At 47.0% G+C, this 25,702-nt stretch overlaps 1 protein-coding gene across 1 annotated transcript in view; it reads right to left on the minus strand.

Moving 5' to 3' along the window:
- Nucleotides 1–17,956: 17,956 nt before the first annotated feature.
- The window catches only part of sh3bp5lb (SH3-binding domain protein 5-like, b), a gene marked incomplete at both ends in the record, with an annotated part of 24,415 nt that continues 16,669 nt past the window's right edge, over nt 17,957–25,702 (minus strand). The window contains 3 exons of the mRNA XM_079749395.1: nt 17,957–17,965; nt 18,364–19,293; nt 19,816–19,842. Of these exons, the coding sequence (XP_079605521.1) occupies nt 17,957–17,965; nt 18,364–19,293; nt 19,816–19,842 (966 nt within the window). The remainder of the gene's footprint in view (nt 17,966–18,363; nt 19,294–19,815; nt 19,843–25,702) is intronic.

Genomic DNA, 25,702 nt, shown 5'->3' on the forward strand with positions numbered 1-25,702 from the left:
CTCCTCCTTCCTTCCTTCCCTCTCTCTTTCTCCTTTTCCTTTTCACCCTCACTGCCCTCTCCTCCACCCTTCTCCTGCTCTTTTCTTCCCATTTGCTCTCTGCCTCTCTGCATGCACAGTTCTTTGTCTCTCCGTCTGTGCCTCTTTTTTTCTCTCTCTGTTCCTCTTTCTCTCTCTCTCTCAATCACTCTTTCTCTCTGTTTCAATGGAACTCTCTCCATCTCTGTCTGTTGCACCCTCCCTCTATTCCAATTTCTCTCTCTCTCTCTCTCTCTCTCTCTCTCTCACCCTCACTTAGTACGTCTCTCTGTTGCACACTCTTTTTCACATGTGTGGCTCTCTTTCTCTCTCTTGGACCTTTTACTCTCTCTCTCTCTCTCCCTCTCTCTCTCTCCGTCTCTCTCTTTGTGTTTTGATGTGTCTCTATCCTCTGTGCTCTCACACTGCTCATTCCCTTGAATGTAATAACGTTAATGTGATCCGCAGCGCTCCCATAAAACACCTTCTAATCTCCCCTGGCTGTCTGCGGACGCGCCGCTCCAACAGACGCCGCCGCTTCTATTTCTGGCGTCGCAGCGCGTGCATCCAAACCTCTCGTGTGATGGGGCTGCACTGGAGCGCTTATTGCATTTGTCATGCATCTGCTTCAAATGGCCACCTTTTGCATTGTGTACATATATGTGTGTGTGTGTGTGTGTGTGTGTGTGTGTGTGTGTGTGTGTGTGTGTGTGTGTGTGTGTGTCTGCTTGTGTACATATGAATGTGTGTGTGTGCATGCGTGTTAGTGTGCGAGTGTGTGTGTGCGTGCGTTTGTGTGTGTGTGCATGTGTGTATCATGCGTATGTGTGTGTGCATGTGTGTATGCATGCGTGTTTGTGTGGCACCAGATCATCAAGTGGCTGTCAACATCTCTCACGGCACACGTCATCAGATTCACTGGGCTCGACGACGACTCGACGAAATCCGACGCAACGCTTACTCTCCTTGGCTCAGGCTGACTGAATGTCACTTGCCTAAAGTTGGATGGCATTTGCAGCGCTGTGGTTGTGGTTTTATTAGCCAATCCAAGGACGGCCCTGCGGTGCAATTCGTTATCAAGCTACTTCCCTGATGAATATGCATGGGCCTACACTGGGATGCTACTACTACCACAGCACTCAGTCCTGATTCCATTTAACGCCAGCCTCATGTGTTTTTGAATCTCTGCTTGCGGCAAGGAAAAACAGATTGCACTCATGAATAGATCCCAGCATTCTAGCAGACACACAAATTTCATGCGCGGATTTGACGTGGTATATGGGATATCTTTCATATGTTATTTTTCAAAACTGCTTGTTGGTCGCCAATAGAGGTCAGGGAATCAAGGTCAAGGACGCCCCTCCCCCTATCCTCGCAGCGTGTTGGGGCTCTTCCTGAGACAGAGATACGGCCCGACGTGGACCCTCGCTGAGGCTCTCCACTAAGCAGAGCCCCGGGCATTAGGATGCAGGGGAGAGCGCACCTCTGCTCTGCTATCCTCTCCTGGCCGGGGGAGAGAGCCACTTAACCCGGTGACCCCTCCCAGGGAACAGTCCTCCCACATTGGATGGCCAGTCCTATGAGATATGATTGCTGATATGATGTTAGAATTGTTTGCGGCAGTTTTTGTCAAACTGTCTCAAGACACCACGGCGGTGGAGTCTCTGACGTGGCGTCTCCGCTGTGCGAGCGATATTAATTAAAGATGATCATAATATTGCCGTCCATGACTAAGCGACTAGAGTGGAGCTCTGGGAGGAAGCGAGAGATGAGGCTGATCGTAATGGAGCACGGCTCCGTGCTCCGTGCACCGTTCTCTCCTCTGTCCCGGTCCCCCGAGCGGCGCCACGTCATTACCACAGCGCTAAGCTCGGATGAATAATGCAAGGACTGCCGTCATGCAAAGGAATATGGCGTGTTAGCTACACACACACACATGTGCGTGGACACCATTGATGTTGCGTGTGCAGGCAGTCTTGTGCATCGTGGCTGTACAGCGTGGATGAGGGACAGCTTCTGTTGACATGAGACTAATGGCTGGTGGAGGCTGCGTGTGTTTTTGGGAAGGTCTCTAATCCACACGGTAAATGCTGGAGGGGGGGGTTCCAACCCTGTCACCTGGTGCCTTTGGGAATTAAAAAATAACCCTGGTTACTAATATTAATGGCTTTTATTTTTGTCTTTATGATCTGCGTTATTATTGATCAAATGAATCCATGTAATGCAAGTTATTGGTAAGACCAATGTTTGACAACAAGTAATAAACAAGTAATACCTGTCCTGGCAAAGAGAACAATTTATTTTTATGAGCCGGTACCCAGGTGACCCATTTTTGACAGTGTGCGGTGTGTGAAATATTGTGTAAATTGCTATTACCCTAGAATATATAATATCATGGTACGTGCTGGCGTGTGAGGTTTTTCATAATAATGCAATAACCTTAAGTTGGTGTGCGATGATTTTCTGGTTGGCATGGTGATCTGGCATCGTGTGGGAGCCACAACAATAGCACATAAGTCAGTTTGAATATCATTTAAATATCATCGTTTTCTGTCATGATATGAGACAAACACAAACAAATGCATGCAATGTTTACCATCGGATCGCACCTTGGACCTTAATTGAGCGAGACAGGTGGGTAGAGTGGGAGGAGGGGAGCCAGGTGGGTAGAGTGGGAGGAGGGGAGCCAGGTGGGTAAAGTGGGCGAAGGCTGTGTTAGGCGTCGCTTCTCTACCGAGGGACACAGTGTCATTTCAACTTTTGTTCAGTAAGCGTTTTAAACTGGGTTCCGTCCCCTGTCGCTGGCGTCAGACTGCTCTTACGGTTCGTTAGCTGTGTTTTGGTGTCCAGAGGGAACGCCATTACAGCTGGGAGCCACTGATTTAGAGAGGAAAGGCTGTATCAGCATACCGAGTCTTTACACGTTATCGGTGTACTAACACTTTCATCGCTATCCCAATATCACTTAAAAAAGGAAATAATTGCAGTCCATCTAAGACCAAGGCAGGAAGGGATGCACGTTGGTGTTAAATGGGGTCAAGAATATAAATCTTTATCGTGGATGAAAGCCTGAGAGTCTGTGTGCGCAGAGATTGAACTTTGACATGATTGGGTGGAGCATCCAGCACAGGTACACAAACACACACACACACACACACACACACACACACACACACACACACACACACACACACACACACACCCACACCCACAGATATACACCCACCCACACACACAGAGGCTCTCACTGACCTTTCCCCTGCTGAGTCTCTCGCGGTGGGGGAGGACGACCCCCACCGAGAGAGAGAGAGGGACCGGCTCTCCGGCTAGAAGGTCTATCTTAATTATCAGGTACTAATGCCTGCTGCTAGCTGCAGGATACAGCCGGTGTCCCAGGGCCCAGAGTGAAATTACTATTAAATCCAGGATTAATGCTGCTGCCAGTTTACCACAATGAGGAAACTGCTCACGCAAAAAATACAATTCATTCAATAGGTTGCAGTAAGCTTTACCAATTTGTGGCAAGACCCATTATGGTCCGATGTGTTTTGCTGCCATTTGGAAGCGAAACATGTCACAAGCTGACATAAAAACAACCTCTGTCCTCTTTATACCAAACGTTTCCAATGGACTGACTGAGCCGTAGTCAAACATCAATGGTTTGTGTTGAAGCGGGCTCATGTCAGCCCACGGCTAAAAGGTCATCCATGCACATCACAAGCTGGAGCGGGCTTCAAACGCTGTCCCTCCACTCAGACCGCCCCTTACATGTGGACACTTTGTGGACAGCAAAGCATCCGCTAACTCATCAGCGCCCGTCCTGCTCACGAGCCTCCTCTGACCGTCAGACCCTCCTGTCCGCTGATCCTGCTTCCACTGGGACCGTGTTAGACCTAAGTTATTGTGACTGGGCATGAGCTGTGCAGCACGCGCCCGACAGCGACATAAATCAGGCTAAGGGTGGCTTGAGCCTCTAGGCTAGGGGCTATAGGGTGTTAGGGAGGGCTAAGGAGGACCATAATCACCCACGTGTACCAGGGTCGGCTCCAGGCCCACTGGGACCCTCCTCTCACGGATCCCGTCCTCACTAGGATCCGACAGCTCCCTGGGGGTCTCTCCTACCACTGTTCTGTAGATAACCAGAAGGAACGTCGTCTCTGCTTGTCGTCCTGCCCCCTCACAGCACACGAGCTGCCCCTCAATGCCGCTCTCTACTGGGGCTCTGGAGCCTTCCATAGCGAGTTCAGACCCTGGATGTTGGCATTAAAGGGCCGTCTCTGGATGTGTCCCTGCATCCCTCTCTGCCCGTCCTCTGAGCTCCGCTAATGAAGGGCATCTGGCAGTGGCAGATGCCGTTGGCCGTCCAGCCTCCTCTCAGGCAGGCTCCTCGATATGTTGGTTGAGGTACGGGGCTCCATAGGGGCCGCTGAATCCTGCCTCCACTCACTTTCTGCTTCTGGTTTCCTGCTAGTATGTTTTCTTTTGAAATAAATTCAATGTTGATGTTAGAACACACTTTGCTGTGATTCAAGATCTCTGCAACTCTGATTCGTCAACGTAGAAACGCAAATACATGGCTACTTCTTGTGTATTTTAGTTGAGGTATCATACATATTATGAATTAGTAACCATGGTAGTAAATAGGAGGGAAACATAAAGATGCTACTAGGTTCTAGTGCCATTAAGAAGGACGCCGTCCAGGGAAAGGAAAATGAGCGATGTATTCACAAAACGGTTTGAGTGGATGTCAGGTTGTAAGGTAGGCTATGATTTGGTAAAACTGTTAGCTTGACTCTGGAGCTTTTGACTTTAACAATGAGCTGTGATGTAGGGTTTGCGTAATGTGTGCTGTTAAGGTTTGTAGAAGTGTCTACAATGTAGTGAACAGATTGGAATGGACACACGGCTCACAGAGAAAGTGTTTTGAATTAAATCTAGAAAAATGTGAGTTGCAGGAGACAGTGGGGCTTGTCATGGCTATGATCCCTTTCTGATAAAGAAGCGATGTTATGTCTGAGTTTTATAAAGAAAGATGTTGTATATGAAGTGTGTCACACACCGTGGCGTTAAACTGGAAGTGTCCAAGATGCTTAGCCCTCTCTCCGACCCGTGACCTATAGCCTTGTGAAGAGGAGCATGCTCATTCCTTTTGCACAGATAGCCAATGATTTGCATATGTATGTATCTATGTAGGAATTTAGAAGATTCCATTATACTGAAGTTTCACTTTTTAATCCACGTGTAAAACAGTGTAGTAAATGGCAGTCCACAGACAGGAGATTATGGTGTGTATTCTCTCATACAGCCATGCTTTGGAGAAGTTCATTTTTGAGGTTGTTTCCCTGTTCGATAACTAAAGGTAGGCTATCACTCTTTCGGAGGAAGTTGGTATCCAAAGCGTGATAAAACGACACACCGTTCATGTTATCAAGAGGAACCTATATTCATGTGCCGCACTGCACGTGAACAGTGGCTTGTAGCACCGCCTGCTACAGAGATGAATGATCTGTACGTGAGACTCGGCTGCTCCATGCTGTCGTAGACGATGACTTCAATTTGGAAGTAACTTTTGGCACAGGACACCTTATACAGGCCAGAACAGGACACCTAATACAGGCTAGTACAGGACATCTTCCACAATACAGGCCAGTACCGGACACCTAATACAGACCAGTAAAGGACATCTTCCACAATACAGGCCAGTACCGGACACCCAATACAGGCTAGTACAGGACATCTTCCACAATACAGGCCAGAACAGGACACCTGACACAATACAGTATAGGACACCTGACACAATACAGGCCAGGCCAGGACACCTTCTTACACAGTACATGCCAGGACAGGACACCCTAGTGGTTGAAAAGGAAGGGGTGGTTGTGTTGCAATCTGCAATCTCACTGCGAGTTGCTGCTAAAGTTTACACACCGGACCTTTAAAGTTCATGAAAATTAGGATGAGGATATGAATATAGATGGAGGGATATCATATTTCAAAATACTCTGATAACCATATGAGGTTATCGCTATCGTTACCTTCCCATATTGGCTGTTGTGAATTGAAGGAGTTTATTTGATGTGTTATTTTAATTTTGGATGTGGGTGTGAGAACATCAACCGGCTGTCTACAAATGTCACCAGTCCAATTATTTATTGTGTGGATTACAAATGATCCACTCTCCAAAGTGCTCCACACAGGGCCTGGGCCCCCACATTCTGCTCATTCCCATGGCAATAACAACATCAATTCAGTGCGTGGTGGACCCAGTGTTTCGGAGAGCAGTCCTGACAGCTCCCGCCCAGCAACAGGCCACAGGTGTACCGGGCCTATTGGGCTGGAATGATGTAATAAAGTAAGAGCCCATTTTCCTGGATGGTTCAAAACATCCACACCACATCCCCGGCTAACATAATAGATAACCCCCCCCTTACACGCCCCACTCTCTCTATATTCCCTTTGACAACCCAATTTCGCTTTCCTATCCAATCGTTCTCTCTTTTCGTTTCCCCCCTGCTCCCCACTCCTCCCCCCTTGTTTATTCCACTGGGCGACGTGCGTATTAGACTGCCCTTTGCCCGTCCCATCACGCCCCTGTTCATCAGCCTGTTTACTCTCCCCGTCTCCCTCCTGCCCGCGCTGGGATCACTATATATGGATGTCAAGCGCTCTCTCTCCCCATCCCCGCGCCTCGCTGCACGGCGTCTCATGCCCGCTACAGTGGCTCTTCGCCCGGGCACACCGAGCACATCTCTGGGGCCGACTGCGATCGTGACGGAGCATTTTCATTGAATCACATGCGCATGGAATAAATGAGTGTTGCGGTGAACCAGTTTATGGAAAGTCGTTGGAGGATCATTCAGTCCTGTGAGCCGCAGCTATTCAAATCGCGGTTTCAATCTAAACCAAAACGCTGGGGGACATGATAGTGAATAGATTATATTTTGTGGAATAACCGAACACCAATGGAATCGTTGGTGATCACAGCAAACATAACGATGTCGATGTCATGTTAATGAATCAGCAATAGTATCTCTGTTAATCTTATTGGCTGTGTTTCGTTGAAGTTCCTTCCATTACAAACAATGGCAAATGTCTTGAACTGAGCACGAGGTAGATAAACATGCATCAATTCCTATGAATCTGTCTTTCTGAATATCTTATTAAGGATATAGACTTGTAGATAAGTCTTTATATTCCAGAGTTCAGGGTAGAAACCTAGAATATAACAGATGCTAGCGTGACTGTTTTCCGGATAGCGTCAACTTTGTCAAAGAGATCGTCAGCAGGAAGGAATCAATGGAGGATGTTTATCATAAAACCACAGCACAATGACGTGGAACGAGAAGCCCCGTCCTAACGCTGTGAGGTGGAACGACCACGTTTCAACACTGCCATCTACTGGACAAACGTAGCCTACATTCAGAATTCTGTCCGTTTATGAATGTACGTTTGAACTTTAGCCATATTTTTTTTGTTTGCTTTAGGATAAATAACATGGTAATGAATAACCAAGCATGATAAAAATATGCTGTTCAGTAATATCGGAATATAACATCCTACTAACTGGATAGTAAACATAGTCTTTTTTCTCATGAACAAAGTAAAGCTAATCGTTGAGAACAAACAACAAACTGTAATCATTCTGGTGCAGTGTATTGTATAAAAATATGAATCATATTAAAAATAATCATACACTGATATTTGGAAGTAGGAGATTTAAAGATTTTTAGAGAATGAATTCTGATGAATAGCGATAGGCCTACATGGAAGCTAATAACATATTGTACATCAATATTTGATGATCAAATGTAAAACATTTATACATATTGTAGCCAATACATTTTGGAAATCTTCCAAATTACTTTAAGCAGGGTATTTTTTATTTAAATATACTCTATAGGGGTCTTAATCACTGGTAGTAGCAGTTAGATAAACCTAAAGGTGACAGTGATGGACATGCTCATGATATGCTTCTCATGCAGTGGGTTTGATAGAAGATCACATTGTTATACAGAGTTGTGGAGGACCATGCATTCATACATCACTAGAGGGGCGGTCTCACCTGTGTAGTGGCGATCATCTGTAAACAGGACAGAGGAAGAGAGAGGGACACAGTGTGAATACATAAAGTGATAGGATCACTGCACAGTGGAGAGGTGAGGAACTACACAGCCCAGGCTGAGACCAGGGGGGTCAACAGGGATAGCAGCGCTACTCATGGGATCAGAACCATGGGACCTTCAGTGACCACAGGGAGATCACACGATATGAATGATATCATGAATGATAGTAGTATCACTGGCCTACATGACCAAGTGGAAATGCCCTCAAACACTAGCAAGCTCATGGCAAGCTCAGAGCAAGCTCAGAGCAAGGTGATGAAGTCACATGATGAAATCAGAGGCCTGCTATTCTACTTCCTCACTGTATCTTCGTATTTCTCCTTTTGCATCACATATCTACATAGTCGATATTAAGCAAGAAGGCAAACAGATGTGTGTCTCATATATCAAAACAAGATATTGTCAATGTGATCAATTAAGTATTAAAGATTTGATTAAATGTCACAAAGGCTGCATAATTAATTAAATGAATCTCAGGAAAGTCTTAATCATCTATAATGCTAGTCCATTGATGGACACGGACACTTTTAAGTGGAGTATGTTCCAAGGAAAAGTTAGAGAATCAGTGTAATGTACATAGCATCAGCCTCATAGCATAATTGCCTCCTATTTTGGCCAAATTGTGATATCTAACCAAAGTCTATTCTCCTAACGCTACTGATTCACTGTGCCTCATTGGCTACATCCTAAGCCAATCAGTGTGATTTTGACATTCCTAATCACTATCTGCCTTAGTTAACTATTTGACTGAGGCATTTTTAAGATTTTTTTGAAGGTTTTGTCCTTTTTTATTGTAGAGTAAGACAGGAAGGTATGGGAGAGAGAGGGGAAGACATGCAGCAAAGGACCACGGGCAGGAATCAAACCCCGGTCGCTGCGGTAAGGACTGGGCCTATATGGTACTTGCTCTACACGATAAGCCACCGGGCTGCCCCGACTTAGACATTTTTTACACTAAATACAAGATGAACCTTAAAATACGGCTTAGGCAAGTACGCTATTAGGCTGACGACACTTCTTGTTTCAAGAAGCAGCCTTCCTTGTGACGCCCGTTGGGTGATGCGCCCCGAGGCACGAGGACGGCGTGCTGAAGGCGCCACTCACAGTGACAGACGGGCTTGGGCGTGTCCCACTTGCCCATCTTGTTGCAGTGGGTGGAGTTGCGGCCGATGAGGATGAAGCCGGGCAGGCAGCTGTAGCTGAGCACCGTGCCCTCTACCGGGGGCCCCGAGGGCCAGTGGGACACGCGGCCGTTCTCCAGGGACGTCCACACGCGCGCACACAGCAGCACTGGGAGAGCAGGGAGCGCACGGTAAGTCTGGATATGGCCCTGACAATGTTTCCTTCAAATGTGTCCATTTTTTAATTTAATATATATTGCAGAAGCACATTTTGTTGTATGGACCTACTGCACAATGACAATTAAAGTGTATTGCATATTTTATTCTGGATCAGATGTTTAAACCTCCATATGGTGGGATTCTTAACATGAGCACATTCAAAACATTGAGACATTCAGGAATCAAAATGTGTGTTAAACACTGAGGATGATGACATTGTGCACGCATTAAGGAGTGAGACTGGGGATGTAGGAAGACAAACATTTTCAAGTGACGTCGTGAGCACAGAGTCACACACAGGAGAGCTGTATTGCCATGTGACATGTGACTATGTTACAGCAGGCTCGTGTTGTGACAGGAAGCCACCTTGAGTCATTGTGATGGTGCAGCACATGCTCAGATGCAGGGCTGGAAAGTGCTTCAATAGTTAAAATACTCAACTTGAATACTTTTGTTGAAGTAGTTACTGAGCTCCTTGTAGATATACTATACTATACTATACTTCAAATCCACATTTCTAGGTAAATACTTGAATGAACATGATAGTGTTCAATTTGAAGCCAGTTATTTTAATAATTTGATCGACTGATATAGATGACTTAAGCAGAGCGATTTCTTTGACATCTACTAAAGTACTGTTTTCTGAGGGGGTTTGACCTTTTCCTCTGAGGATATATGAGCACCTTTCCACCGCCCGCTCTCTGAAAGTAGTGTTGGACATTCTCCAGAGGTCCATGAAACATGCCTGCAAAGTGCTGGAAGTCCAATACCTCTTACCTCCTCACTAAATACAGGGAGGGACGCCAGGTCTTTCTGGTCAAAGAGGGCATAGACGACTTTATTTTCAATTGGAGATGGATGGACCTATTTTATTTAGATTTACAGGTGATATTACGCCACCAGGTGTGAATAGCCATTAGCTGTCTGTCAACCTAGACGTATGTCGGATGGATAAGCAACATTTGTTACAATAAATCCACTTGTGATGCCACTAAAACACAGTAAAAGGCAGATTTCTCAAACGGCTTGTAACGCCTAATCACCCATCTATCAAAAAGAAAAAAAACTTTAAATTGCTACCTTTAACGCCGCTGTAATTCATGCTTTGTGATGGAGTCTCATAGTTATCATGCATTTGGATCTCTAGCAATGGCTAGTAGTCAAACAAATACATGACAACTATGAGATTCAATTAAAGAACCATTTTGTTTAAAACAAAGTGGGCTAGTTAATGTCTGTAACTTTAATAATCTCTTCCCACCAAGGCCCTGTACATATACAGAAGTCACGCGGGGAAAAACTCAGTCAAAGACAAACCCTGGACATAATAGGAAAATGATACGTTGATTAATCTATCTATTAATTAATTAAAAAAAACAATTATTAAACACAGATTGAATGTCTAAGTTATGTATTTATTTCTGTCTTTCTTTGTTAATTGAGACCCTTTTTGATTTAGATTTGTACAGCAGACCTGTTAGAAGACTGGAGACTGGTACTGAAAGCTCTATAGCAAACAGTCGTGTTATCCTTTTTATCTGTTTATAACACACAAACATGTACAAATGTTTGCACTCAACTTGATTGAAAACTGTAAAAATCCAACAATAAAGCATTAAATGTCCTGACTGATATTGTGATGACATGAACATAGTGTCCCCATAGTATCATATCAACTATATAAATATAATCATGCAAATCATTTACATATAATTCATGAAAGGAGGTCTGGAGTTCGACATTGGCTCTGCAGGAGCTACTGAATAAGACCGTCTCCAGCACATATTCAAAGTGAAATCAGAATTATTCACTGGCTCTTACTGTAACAATGGGAATGTGAAATAATAAACCAGTAGCATAATACCTTTAGTAGAATACCATATTTAGCTAGAAGCTAGTAGCATACCACATTTATCAAGAAGCTAGTAGCATACCACATTTAGCTATAAGCTAGTAGCATAACACAGTGAGCTACAAGCCAGTAACAAAGCCCATTTAGTTTGACACGAGCAGCAGGAGACAGGTTGACATCTTGTCAGATGAGAACTCCTGTGTGTTAGGCAAACAAATGAAACCCATTCTCAGAGGGCCTCCTGCCAACTCCTCCTGGCAGGAGGCCCTCTGACAGAGTGGCCATTGTGGCACCAACCCAGGGGACTCTTCAGGGGCCTGCTCCTTCTGTGTGCCGGGCGCTGGTGGTAGGCCTGTCTGCACCGGTCTACGACCCGGGTAGAGAGGGGGGAGCAGACAACGAGCCCTCTGTGGTGGGCCTGGTGGGATCTGGGGGGGGGAGGGGGTCCGGCCTACTCACAGCAGCGGCTGTGCTGGCTCAGGTCGGTCCAGGTCCCGTCGGGCAGACACTTCCTGACCTTGGGCCCGACGATCACGCGGTTCCCTCTGCAGATGTACTCGATCTCATAGTCCACGGGCAGCACCTGCACGCTGCGGATCTGAGAACACGCACACACACACACAAGCACGCATAGACGCGCAGACACGAACCCACAACACATACACAACCACACACACACCCACACAGATGCGCACAGGCATGTATACACACACATACACAAACACACACACACACACACACACACACACACACAAACAGACACACCCACACACACATACTCATACAAACGCACACACACACACACACACACACACACACACACAAACACACACACGAACAGACACACCAACATATGAACAGACACACCCACACACACATATAAGTTGTAGGTGTTTGGTTGGCGGTTACAGAGTGAAACTAGCAAAGGGCTATTGTAGCCTGAGAGAGAGAGAGAGAGAGAGAGAGAGAGAGAGAGAGAGAGAGAGAGAGAGAGAGAGAGAGAGAGAGAGAGAGAGAGAGAGAGAAGAGAGAGAGAGAGAGAGAGAGAGAGAGAGAGAGAGAGAGAGAGGTGCTCACCTGCTCCTGGGTCAGGCCCCGGTACCGGATCCCTCCGTCCCGGGGCGGGCGGATGATGGCACACCCTGCAACAGGAAACAAGCCCTTACATGCACTTCCTGCCGGCATCCATCATGACGGATGATCAATGGTTCACTACTCCAACCCAGGGTCACACACACACACACAGACACACACACACACACACACACACGCACACACACACACACACACACACACACACACACACACACAGTATACCAGGATTTGATCCTAGGTCTGCATGAAAAACATTTCTTCGATCTGAACTGATAGCTGGAAGATAGTCTGCAGCTGTCTGACCAAGATGTGAAGCGTCTTTGCCGGTAACCACTAGATGGCGGTGTCAGCTCTGTTTCAGGCCTGCAGCTACTATGGAGCCTGGCATCTTTAGTCCTTTCCTACCATTAAAACAGCAGTCACTGCCATCAGAGGACTACTAATGAGGCAAAGGTTTGAAATGGAAGAAAATCACACAGAAAAAAACTTAAACTGCTAGATTAACATACCAGAGGGGTGTACTGTGTGTTTTTGTGTATGTGTGTGTGTTTCTGTGTGTATGTCTGCATGTGGGTGTATATGTGTGTATGTGTGTGTGTGTGTGTGTGTGTGTGTGTGTGTGTGTGTGTGTATGTGTGTGCGCATGCATGTGTGCCTGTACATGTTTTTGTATGTGTACATGCCTACATGCATGTTTGTGTGTGTGTGTGTGTGTGTGTGTGTGCATGCATGCATGCATGCATGCCTGTGCGTGCGTGTTCGTGCATGTTTGCGTGCTTGCCCCTGCATGCGTGCGCGTGTGTGTGGTGAAGAGCTTTGTGACCAATACAATCAAGCCATCCGACTATCTGCGGCGTGGTGAGAGAACGACCTCAGCGCTGCCCCTCCCACCCATCAGAGCTGCTCTATAAGGCCCACATTTAACATTCATTACCACACACAGGACAGGGAAGACAGCGTTTAAGCCTCTTCTGCAAAGGGTGTTGGCGCCTCCCTATACCCCCCCGCGCCCCCCCGACCGGGGTTCTGACGTCACACACGCTGACGCCTGACATGCTACAGCTTGTTTATTGTGTGGCATCGCTCAACGGATGGATCCCGGCAGCAGGCCCAGCGTGTGATTGGATGTTTGCGGCGATATGAGATGAGCTCAATGAGCTGCAGTGAGGAGCGGCGCTGAATGAAATGGGCTCAGGGCTCTGCGCTGGTTTAGCCGCGCCGCCTCATCCAGGGTCAATCGGACGCGAGCGGCTTCTGCGATTGTGTGCCGGTGAAGAGAGGAACGCAGGGGAGGAGAATGGGTCCACACAGAGAGTGTGTACTCGCTGGATGTCGTGCTGCAGATCTTTTTGTAGCTTTTTTGCTTCAACGGCAGAGGCCCCGCGTGAACCAGCGTGTCCGCGAGGTGTTCTGTAGAACACCGTGTCATTGCTTCAGACGCTTCACCTCCTTATCTCGACGCCGCCCCTCCCTCCCGCAATCCCCCCCAACCCACAGCCTCATTCACACACACACACACATACATACGCACACACACACACACACACATACACACGCACACAGACGCACACACAAACACACACACACACACACACACACAACCCTGAGAACAAGCGCATATCTGCACCCGCGGATAATACCCACACACACACGCACACACACACACACACGCACACACACACACCCACACGCGCGCACACACACACGCACACACACACACACACACACACACACACAACCCTGAGAACAAGCGCGCATCTGCAGCTGTGGATAATAGGCAGCCTCAGCATTAGTGAGGAACACCCTAATTACTAGCGTTTCACCACATTTCTAACCAGAGGGCAGCTGATGATGACGTGACCATAATAGCAAACACTCCCCCGTCCACAGAGCCGCAGCCCAGCCAGGAACAGTGCGCTCCGGCAGGGGGAAGGGCCACGTCAGGCCGCCTCCTAATCTGATGGCAGGATTATGTCTGTATTGCAGAGATCTGACATCTGCCGGCGTGCATTAGTGTCAGACGATGGCCTGAAGACGAGGCGGCCCGTATAATGGGCTCTGTGTGTGCGCGCTTCCTCTCCTGAGCTCGCCGGCTGAATCTGTTGACAGTTGGAAGTTGGAGAACGACACGCGTGCAGAGTCCACGGGCGAATGCTCTGGCAGCTTCCTGTCCTGTTTGGACGCTTCACGTCGTTTCCGTAAGGTCTCGGCCCCCCAGTCAGCACTCAACAAGGCTGCTGAGACACACCCTGGAGAACGGGTCGTTTGAGGCAGAGCGATCGTAAGGACCATGCCCAATGAGCAGCAGGACGGGACATGAAGAGACATCAACACATTAAAGATAGCATTACAAACACCGCAGGAGAAATGCTCAAACTGTGGTTTGAACAATCTGCACGTGGGGATTATATCAACAAAAGACTAAATCGAGATGGAGTCAATTCAATATTCTTTCTATGCATAAACAGGTGGAAATATCCTTAAATAATCACCCATCCTGTGACATTAAAAGCAATATTGCTACAGAATGTCTGTATTCATTATACATGCCTTGAATCAGATATATTACATACACACCCATGCATACACACATACACACATGTAAAAAAAAAGAATGACACACAGAAACACACACGCTCGCACATATGCACAAACACACACATCCCCATGCTCAAACACACACGCACACACACTCACAAACACACATCCACAAGCACGCGCAAACAAAACACCCACACACAGTCACACATAAACACACACACACACACACACACACACACACACAGAAACACAGTCCCACACACACACACTATCAAACACACACAGAAGCAAGAGGCTAGAGGGGCGGTCTGCAGAGCCGGCCCACAGCCCATTCTTCACAGGAGGCTGTACCTCACAGAGCCAGCGAGGCGTTTTGTCAGAAGCAACCACTTAAGGAGGACTTTGTCGTTACCTGCAGATGTATTGCGCACAGCAGTGGAGGACGGTAATGCTGAGACGATGAGGAGGAGGAGGAACAATGCCATTCCTTTACCTGTGGAACGAAGAGAGAAATACCCGTTGTTTTTTTACAGCGTTATACGAGCAACACCAGCAGACACAAAGCATTAAAGGGGATTTCAGAGAAGGCAGGGTCCCCGACCGATGGGCCTGCAGGATACCGAGGACGCCTTGGGGACTCAAAGTATATTAGTGTCTGTATTTGTAAATTCTTGTTTGGTCCAAACACAACCTCTGCTGCAGCATGCAGGATGAGCATTCACAAATGACCACACAGGTGGAGTTTGGGCTAATAGATGTTTGTTGGATGCGGACAGAGATATATAGATATATTCTTTCATAATTAACATTTCATGCATTTGAATACTTAAAAAATGTGCGTGGACGGGACATAGGCTCCATGAGTAGTATTTGAACAATATTTGTGTATAAGAGCACTTCTTATAAAGAAGCTGATCTGAATCAATTTTGAAACCCTAGTTATCGTCTCGCGTTCACATTCACTATTATAACAATCCCATTGAAGGTTCAAAGAGACGAACAAGGCAAAACACACAAAGAGTTTGTAGAATCGGCGATAGAGGAACCCACGGCGAGGGCATTGCAGCGTCTATCTAACCGCAGAGACACGGCACGGTGCAGATGAGATACTCGGGTTTGGTTTTCCCTTTTACTGTCCACCATGACAGCCACTCTCTCCCCCCTGCCCTTTGAGTCAGAGGATCAGCGCACTGGAGCGCCGGGGAGAGCCAGTTGACCTGCGGGCAAGATGCAGGTCAGCATCGGTTCCGGCTGTGTGTGGGTCTGTGTGTGTGGGCGTGTGCCTTTGTGCGCTTGCAAAGGGTATAATTCCCGCATAATTGAAGATATAGTTTCCAGCTACCTGCGTGCCTTTGGAGGCTTGATTGTGACAAAGCGCCCGACCAAGAGCCTTCACTTCACTTCCTTGTGTGTGTTTTGTTCCTCCTTACCCATGGCTACGTCCCCCCCCCCCCCCCTCCCCTCTATCAACCATCACCAGAGCATGGAGACCACCTTCAGCAGCAGCAACAGCAGCTGTGCAACCACAGGGGGCCAAACACCACCCAAAATAAGCAGGTGGAACTTTTACTTTCTGACGAGGGAAAGGATGTTCAAATGCTCTTTTTCTGGTGCTGCCGTTGACAATCGCCATTTGAAGTTGGCCCACGGGGGCTGACAGCTTATACAGGTGTAAGCAGCTCCAAGGAGCCACCACACGCACACTCGCGAATCCTCCCAAGAGGTGCGTCTGGGAGCTGAAGAGCGCTCCACAGAATCCCAGCTCACACTGGGGATTAAGTACCTAAGTCGACGTTGAATCAAGTACTTTGTGATTGAGTCGCATTCTGACGGAGGAGTTTTACTTGGGCTGCTCCATGTGCGGAGTCTTTCATAGGAATAAATAAATGGCGCGCTGCGTTGACAATTGTCATGCTTAGGCCTTATTGGTCTTAAATGCTGTGTGGATACCCACCAACCAGAGACCTGGACTGACCACCTGGCTGCAGGTATACAAACACGTTCTACATGAATATCTACAGATATATATCTGTGATCTATAACTCCCTCTTCTACCCCTTGTGGAATTGGTATGGAAACACACACACACATTTCCAGACAAACACACACACATGCACACACACACAAACCCATGTCAACTCCCGACTGCTGAAAAGCATGTATATGCAATGAAAATTGTGGTAGATCGAAAACTGAATCTATTTTGTGTGTGTGTGTTTATGTTTGTGTGTGTGTGCGTGTTTGTGTGTATGTGTGTGTGTGTGTGTGTGTGCGTGTATGTGCATGTGTGTTTGTGTGTGTCTGTGTATGCATGTGTTTGTGTGTGTGTCTTGTCTGCACGTATACACACACACAAGCATGTACAAGGCCCGGTGCGGGCGTGACAGCGATGTCCTCTGAAGCTGTTCACCGTGTCGCTGACGCCCGTTCCAGGGCCTTTGTAGTGCGCTGCCCCCGGGGGGTGGGGGAGGGGGGGACGTGCCATGGCTGTTTGAGGTGGAGAACGTTCCAGGTTTCTGCGTGAGCGGCGCTCTAGTCAGCAGCCTGAGCGCTGTTCAACTTCTGAGGGGATCCGCTGTTCCGTGAACAGTGGATGAAGACAAAAAGGGTTTCCTAAATCCTCTGCTCTCGACAAATGTTTTAACAAATTCTGTGCTTGGTTGGGAGAATGTATCGTAGTGTGAGGTAGCCATATATATCTATATCTCTATCTAGATATGTATATATCCCGCAAATGTATAACAATAATCAGGAAAGGTTTACTCATAAACCTTTCCTGATTATTGTTTGCATCTGGGGGATATATAGACCATATTATTGGTTGTATGAGAACAACATGCTCTTACAATGCAAATGGATTGAATTTTTAAGATCTTTGGAGCACATAATAATAATAATTATAATAATAATAATAATAATAATAATAATAATAATAATAATAATACATTTTATTTGTAGAGCACTTGACATTCGAAAATCTCAAAGTGCTACAGAGTCTAAAAGAAAAAAAAGGGTTGTTAAAACATATAATACACAGAAATTAGCAAAAGGCTTTTTTAAAAAGATAAGTCTTAAGGTTTCGTTTTAAAACAGCTGTAGTCTGTGGGGCCTCCAGGCGGTCGGGGGCGCGTTCCATAGTCTGGGGGCAGCAGCGGAGACAGCCCGATCGCCCACGGTGCGGAGCTTGGTCTAGGGTGGTCTGAGGGTGTGTGTTGATGCAGAGCGAAGGGTGCGTTAGGTGGTCTGGGGGGTGAGGAGCTCCTGGAGGTAGGGGGGGGCATGTCTGTGGATGCACTGGTGGGTGAGGAGGGAGACCTTGTATTCAATTCTGAATGTGACAGGGAGCCAGTGAAGGGATTTGAGGATGGGGGGTGATGCGTTCATATTTGCGCACCCTCCTCAGGATCCTGGCAGCGCTGTTTTGTATGTGCTGGAGCTTCTGGATGCTCTTGCCAGAGATCCCGATGAGGAGTGCATTGCAGCAATCCAACCTGGAGGAGACAAAGGCGTGGATGAGCTTCTCTGCATCTGCCAGGGTGAGTGTAGGCCTGAGTTTGGCAATGTTTTTGAGGTGGTAGAAGGCGGTCTTGTGGAGGTGATTGATGTTGGTGTCAGAGTTCAGTTGCTTGTCCATTTTAACACCCAGGTTGGTGACAGATGTGGAAGGGAGGATGTTATGGCCAGAGAAAGTGATACTGGTGATGTGGGAGGAGCGGAGCTGATGTGGTGTGCCAATGAGGATGGCTTTTGTCTTAAAGCTGTTTAATTGAAGAAAGTTGAGCTTCATCCACACCTCTATCTCCTCCAGGCAGGTGGTCAGTGTGGATGTTGGCATGGGGCAAAAAGAAGTGGGGGTGGTTCTGAGGTCCAACTGTGTGTCATCAGCATAGCAATGGTAAGATAACCCATGCCTGCTGATGACGCTGCCCAGCGGGACTATGTAGATGGAGAAAAGAGTGGGGCCCAACACCGAGCCCTGGGGGACACCGCAGGTGACACTGTGGGTGTGTGATTTTGCTTTGCCCAGGGCGACGTGCTCGGTTCTGCCGGTGAGGTCAGAGGTGAACCAGTTGTGTGTATTTCCTGTGAGTCCGATGGCGTATTGCAGGCAGTGGAGGAGGTTGTTGTGGACGACCGTGTCAAAAGCAGCTGTTGAATCCAAGAGGATGAGAAGTGATGGGGAACCGGTGTCTGCTGCCATCAGGAGGTCGTTGGTGACCCTGACCAAAGCACTATGGCCAGGGCGGAAACCGGAAATCTGCGCAAACTGATTATTTCGTATGAGGTGATCCTGAAGTTGTACGGCAACTGTTTTCTCCAGAGCCTTTGACAGGAACGGAAGATTGGAGATGGGCCTGTAGTTGGAGAGAACTTCTGGATCCAGGTTGGGTTTTTTCAATAGTGGTCTGATGACAGCAGTTTTTAATGCAGGTGGGATATGGCCGGCCAGGAGGGCGTGGTTACATAAGGATGGAAGACCCAGACTAGAACCCACTCTCATGGAACAGGAGCGTTTGCACACACCTAAAGGCACACACACAGACACACACACCCACACACACACACAAACACAGGCACACACACAATCACAGGCACACACACGTGGCCGGGTTCCCCAGTGCAGGTGCACACACATGAATCCTTCCCAGGGTACATGAGAGTGTATAGGTGGAAAACACCACACCAGCCTCCTCAGCTGGCTCCTAATGACTCTCTCTGTCGCGCCTCACTGCCCGCCGCTTCTCACGGACACCTCCGGCCCCGCGGCCCCGCGGCCCCCCACCAAGCTAGCACACACTGCAATCAGACCGCGGGGCAGTGTTTACAACACTCTGTAGTGGCTCACGTTCACATTATTCTTCACTCTGACGATCTGCACAATGGACAGGAGAGGGTTTTCTGTTAAGTCTTGCTGAAACGGCTTTTATTTTGACGTATTTACTTTAAATGTTCAACCCATTAAATGTATTATTTGAGGGTTCCTTCCCCATGAATTAACCTGTCATATCACTTGAATGCAGCAGCAGCGAGCTTGAAGGAGTGTGTGTGTGTGTGTATAATTTAACACTTTCTGAACACTATTGGCACAAATGGCAAAATGGCTTCACACTTCACACTTCCCACTTCACATGTTCTGCACTCACTTCCTTATTCAAGGAGAAGAAACAGAAGAACGCACCAGGAGACAAGCACCTCGTTGCTGCAGCTCCAACCTACAGGCTGTCGTACGTTAGCTGCTTGTTCTGAGGACCGAGCCATCCAGCGGTTAACTCCACCCTGGCACTGGGGTACCTACAGACATCTCTCTGGAGGGCTCCCTGTTCCTGGGGAACCTACAGACGTCTCTCTGGAGGGCTCCCTGTTCCTGGGGAACCTACAGACGTCTCTCTGGAGGAGCTAAAGGGAGCCGCCACACACGCCTTCATCATCACCCGGGTCACGCTTCAAGACCTCGCAGGAAAGTTGTACCAGTGATGTCATTGGTCCAAATTGGACCAATGACGTCACCGGTCCAATTTGACGACCGATGATGGATCATGCAGAATGTGAACCATGTCAACAGGACAGCTTTTCATATGGCATAATATACGCTCATGACATTTTACAAGCTGCCTTCACTGTGACTATGTAGTGACATAGTGAACATGTAGGGACATAGTGAACATGTAGTGACAGAGTGGACATGTAGTGACATAGCAAGCGTTTTTACACTGCCAAATATGAAACTTTAAACTTTTTCCCTGCATGGTCCGGGAGTTTACACTGATCGAGATAACATACCGGCGTAATTATGCACCCCCATGTCTCCTCTTGAACCCTACACATATCGCGGTGCCAGGGGCAGGACTTAGGTAGAGGGTTTGCCGACGTAAAGTATGTGAGTAGTTCTTACTGGAGAGATAAAAAACAAGTGTTATTAACAGATTTGAAGCCTGCACTCATTCTAAAGAGGTCTCTGTGTGTGAACCATGAACGCTGGCTCCTCGACGAAGGGGGAATATACCCCCTTGCCTGTGTTTTACACAGGCAAGACATGTAGTGACCTAGTGACTATGTAGTGACATACTGACTATGTAGTGACATAGTGAGTATGCAGTGAAATAGTGAATATGTAGTGACATAGTGACTCTGTAGTGACATTGTGAGTATTCTGGTTGGGTGAGAATAATAGAAAATGAACAAGTCTCTCCTGCGTGACAAACAAACACCTTCATTCACAAATAATGTTTATATATGCTTATATATACATATACATGTTCAGATACATATATATATATACATACGCTTTAAATAATATATCTTTGAAAGAGATGGAAAAAACAAAAGAAACTAAACAAATCAACGAATGGATTCGCTGGAATAGTTATACCAGAATAAATAAGAATATATATTTTGCCACACACACACACACACACACACACACACACACACACACACACACACACACACACACACACACACACACACACACACACACACATGCTGACAGGTGACACTGGGGGACAGACAGAGGCAGGCACTGGTCTTCTGAGCTGAATGCTGGCTAATTCTGTTGCCTGGCAACCATTCATGCCCAATCTCTCACTACACTCCGAGGCGGCTCTCATATTTTGTAACATTCTGCAGCCCGTTTGCCTTCTCTGGCTTAACGTGCTGTGGCTCTATAGACCATATATGTTTATGAACACATACTGAAGGCCAGTGGTAAAGAGTAAGCAGAATAATCGGAGAGAGATGGGTGGGCATCGTTGGATTATATGGTTGAATATTTCAATTCAAGCAGTAAATAGGCCATTTCGGTAAGCACAGACCGTCATAAGCTGAACAGAAAAAGGATTTTACAGTACTTAACTCCAGAATTACTCGAACAATAGTGGAGCCACATTCCCCTCAGATAGTAGCAGGAAGCCGCGGCATTTTCTCAAGCTCTTTTGTTCCGATTATTTGTGGTAAAATGAAGAAAGAACATTTAAAATGATATTTTACATTGGTATAACATTTTGGGACAAAGGAGGCCGATTCCCTCTGAAAACTAAAATATCTCCCGAGGGTATTTAGGGCCAATGCGAACTAAGAGCTAAACAATGTTGGAGCATCATACCACCTGTAGCCATGTGGTTGAAAAGGACGATTCTTGGGTCAGCCATGAGGTCATCGAGTGTTCAACACGGGATTGGTTCAAACCGGAGGCTCCATGAGATTTGCATGTGAGACCGGCCTGGACCATTTCAGCCATCAATCAGATACAGCAGCTTCATGTGTGAACTGGCAACACACACACACACACACACATTCACACATACACACACACACACACACTCACACACACACACACACACACACACACACACACATACACACACACACACACACGCACACACACACACACACACACACACACAGAGACATAGAGACACACACACACACTACAAACATACGAAAACCACACGTACAAACACACACACACACACACACACACACACACACGCTTATGGCTGTCCATCGTATTCGATGATGAAGTTGCTCAACTTGTGCTTGGTTATTGTGCTGTTTTCGTTGATGCCATTTCATGTGGCTATACACACACACATACACACACACACACAGACACACACACACACACACACCACAACCACACACTACACCAACACGCAAACACACAAACATACACATTCACACACATGCACCTTCACACAACCTCACAAATCTCAGCATGTTTCCCAATCTAAAGAACACGCTGTGAGCAGTTAGCCTTGAAGTGGCAGGAAGCCGCAAACGCCCCCACATTACAGGTCGCCGGGCCAAGCATAAGCACCATAGATTAGGCTTCATGTTCATATTTCTTCTCTTACAGTTTTTCTTTTCTGAAACTATAGCTCAATTTCTCAAAACTCTAAACACTAACCTGAGAAGAGTGAATCATTTTGTCCAAACTACAGAAGTTCTTCTCAAAACTGATTTTTTTCCACCAAACAGTAAACACAGCCATCAAATGAATATCTCTCAGAGAGCATCAATTAAACCCTGGTGTGATCAATTCAAAACACTTCCATCAAAATACTATTTACATGTTTTGGCTTTATGAGGCCATGTTACTTATTCCAATGTATAAAATTGTTTAGAAATAGCTTTCTTTTTTAAAGTTGCAATTAGGTGGTACATATAGTATAGATACTGTTGCCATATTGTAAGACAATACTGTGAATATATCATATAAATATTGCATTGACACAATCGTATCAGAATAGGATACAATGCATATTTGCCTATCCAATGAGCTCCAATGGGCTAAACTCACAATCCCAGCTTCCCAGAGTCATACTGTACACCTATAGTTGATGCTGCAACATTGTTCTGACAGTAAACCAATGTTACCTATTTTGGTAAATTACAGTACAGTAATTGCACTGAAATCAGCGCAAGTACAAGTACAAAAATGTAGCAAAGCAAATATATATATTTTTACTGTAATACAGTAAAATGTTCAGCTGAACTGACTGCATAAAAAGCTTTTCGTAGGCCAACAAAAACTAAAAATAAGAAAATAAATGAGGTGAAACAGATCTACATCACAGTAGAGCTCACAGAGTCCTCTTTAATGCTCTGACACATGATTGAAGTGTTTTGCCAGTTGAGTTTGAACAGGTGAGAAGTGAGTTAGACTTATTGGTAATTAGTTGTTGCGTTTTGAAGGCCAGTGTGATCCAGGTGAACCAAGTGTGCTAAATGATGAGATTTGTGCTTAGAGTTTAGCAAAAGTGTGAAAACAGTGGAATTGTCCTTAGAGTTTAGCAGTCTGGAGTCTTGAAGTTGATACATGAGCATCAAGTTTTCAGAATTGTTTGCATAGTTCCATTTTTTGTGTGTATACAATCGAGAAAAACTGTAACATTCCAACAGGAATGACCAACATTCCCAGGACATGTAAGTCTGGTCTAAAATGGTCTAACTATAGTTGCTTCCCAATGGAGCTTCACTAAGGAGCTGCGGGAGGGTTCTCCCTCCTGAACAATGGCATCACAGAGTCAGCGACACCAGGCGGACATATTCAGAGTGAGTCTGGCTGCTCCTCTCTCCCTCCCTCCCCCCCCTCCCTCCCTCCCTGAAACTCCCTCCCTGATGCTCCCCCCTCCCTCCCTTAGACTCCCTCCCTCTCTGAGACTCCCTCCCTCCCTCCCTCCCTCCCTGAGACTCCCTCCCTCTCTGAGACTCCCTCCCTCCCTCCCTCCCTCCCTCCCTCCCTCCCTCCCTGAGACTCCCTCCCTCTCTGAGACTCCCTCCCTCCATCCCTCTCTCCCTCCCTCCCTCCCTCCCTGAGACTCCCTCCCTCTCTGAGACTCCCTCCCTCCCTCCCTCCCTCCCTCCCTCCCTGAGACTCCCTCCCTCTCTGAGACTCCCTCCCTCTCTCCCTCCCTCCCTCTCTGAGACTCCCTCCCTCCCTGAGACTCCCTCCCTCTCTGAGACTCCCTCCCTCCCTGAGACTCCCTCCCTCTATGAGACTCCCTCCCTCCCTCCCTGAGACTCCCTCCCTCTCTGAGACTCCCTCCCCCCTGAGACTCCCTCCCTCCCTGACTCCATCAACATATATCCCCCCCACCTGTTGAAGAGCTTTACTCTTTATCCTGCTGGATAAATCTTTGGATTTTGAGAGAAAGAATCTAGTTGTCAATTAGCATCCCGCAAAAAAGTGAAAGAAATCTGTGGGGATGTCCAAAGTTCAGAGCTGTTAAGTGTGTGTTAAGGACGTGATACACGTGTGTGTGTGTGTGTGTGTGTGTGTGTGTGTGTGTGTGTGTGTGTGTGTGTGTGTGTGTGTGTGTGTGTGTGAAGGGGAAGGGCTGGCTAAGATCCACCCTAATGCCTCTCATCTGTTCTACTCTCATGAGGACCAGCTCTCCCCCCCCCCCCCCCCCCCCCCCCCCCCCCCCCCCACACACACACACACACACAGTTGCTATGGTAAAACGTGTGCAAAAAGACATACATGTAAATCCATAGTCGCACAAACATAAACATCACACACACCTCACCACTGCACGGTGTACTCAGAGTTAACTGGCCTTCTCTATTTATGCGACGGCTTAGTCACATGTTGCTATCTACAAGGCGTTCTTATGACTGTTGCAATTCCCAAGGTAAGATCTGTGCACGTATACAGACAAACAATGCAAATATACAGACACAATACACATAAACGCAAACACACAATACCACAGACACAATTACACACAGACACACAGACAGAACTACACTCACACACACACACACACAGATACACACACACGGGAGCGGTAGAGACACACACACACACAGACTTACACACTTCCATACAGAAACATACGCTCCACTCTAATGCATGAACACGATCCACCTTGTCGACAGCGTGCACACCAGCGGACGCACACTCGTTCACACACTCCACCCAAACACGTGCGCGTCTGTTCCTGAGCGGTGGCAGACGGGTTCTGCTGACCCGCCTCGTCTGCCCCGCCCGGGCAGACGATGATCCTGGGACTGCGACATTTCAAAGGCTGAACTCTGAGACGCAGCTCTTTGTTACAGGACAGGAAAGGTAATATCATTTCCCCCCCTTCCAATCTGATTCTGAAAAGATGAAAGACATCCCCGGGGAACAATGTTATGCAAATGAGGAGAGAGAGCGAGCAAGAGCGAATGGGAGAACGACACAGAAGTGTAAGAGAAGAGATGAGGAAAGCCATGGAGAGAGAGAG

Source organism: Pollachius pollachius (assembly GCF_949987615.1).
Source record: "Pollachius pollachius genome assembly, chromosome: 13".
Lineage (NCBI taxonomy): Eukaryota > Metazoa > Chordata > Actinopteri > Gadiformes > Gadidae > Pollachius > Pollachius pollachius.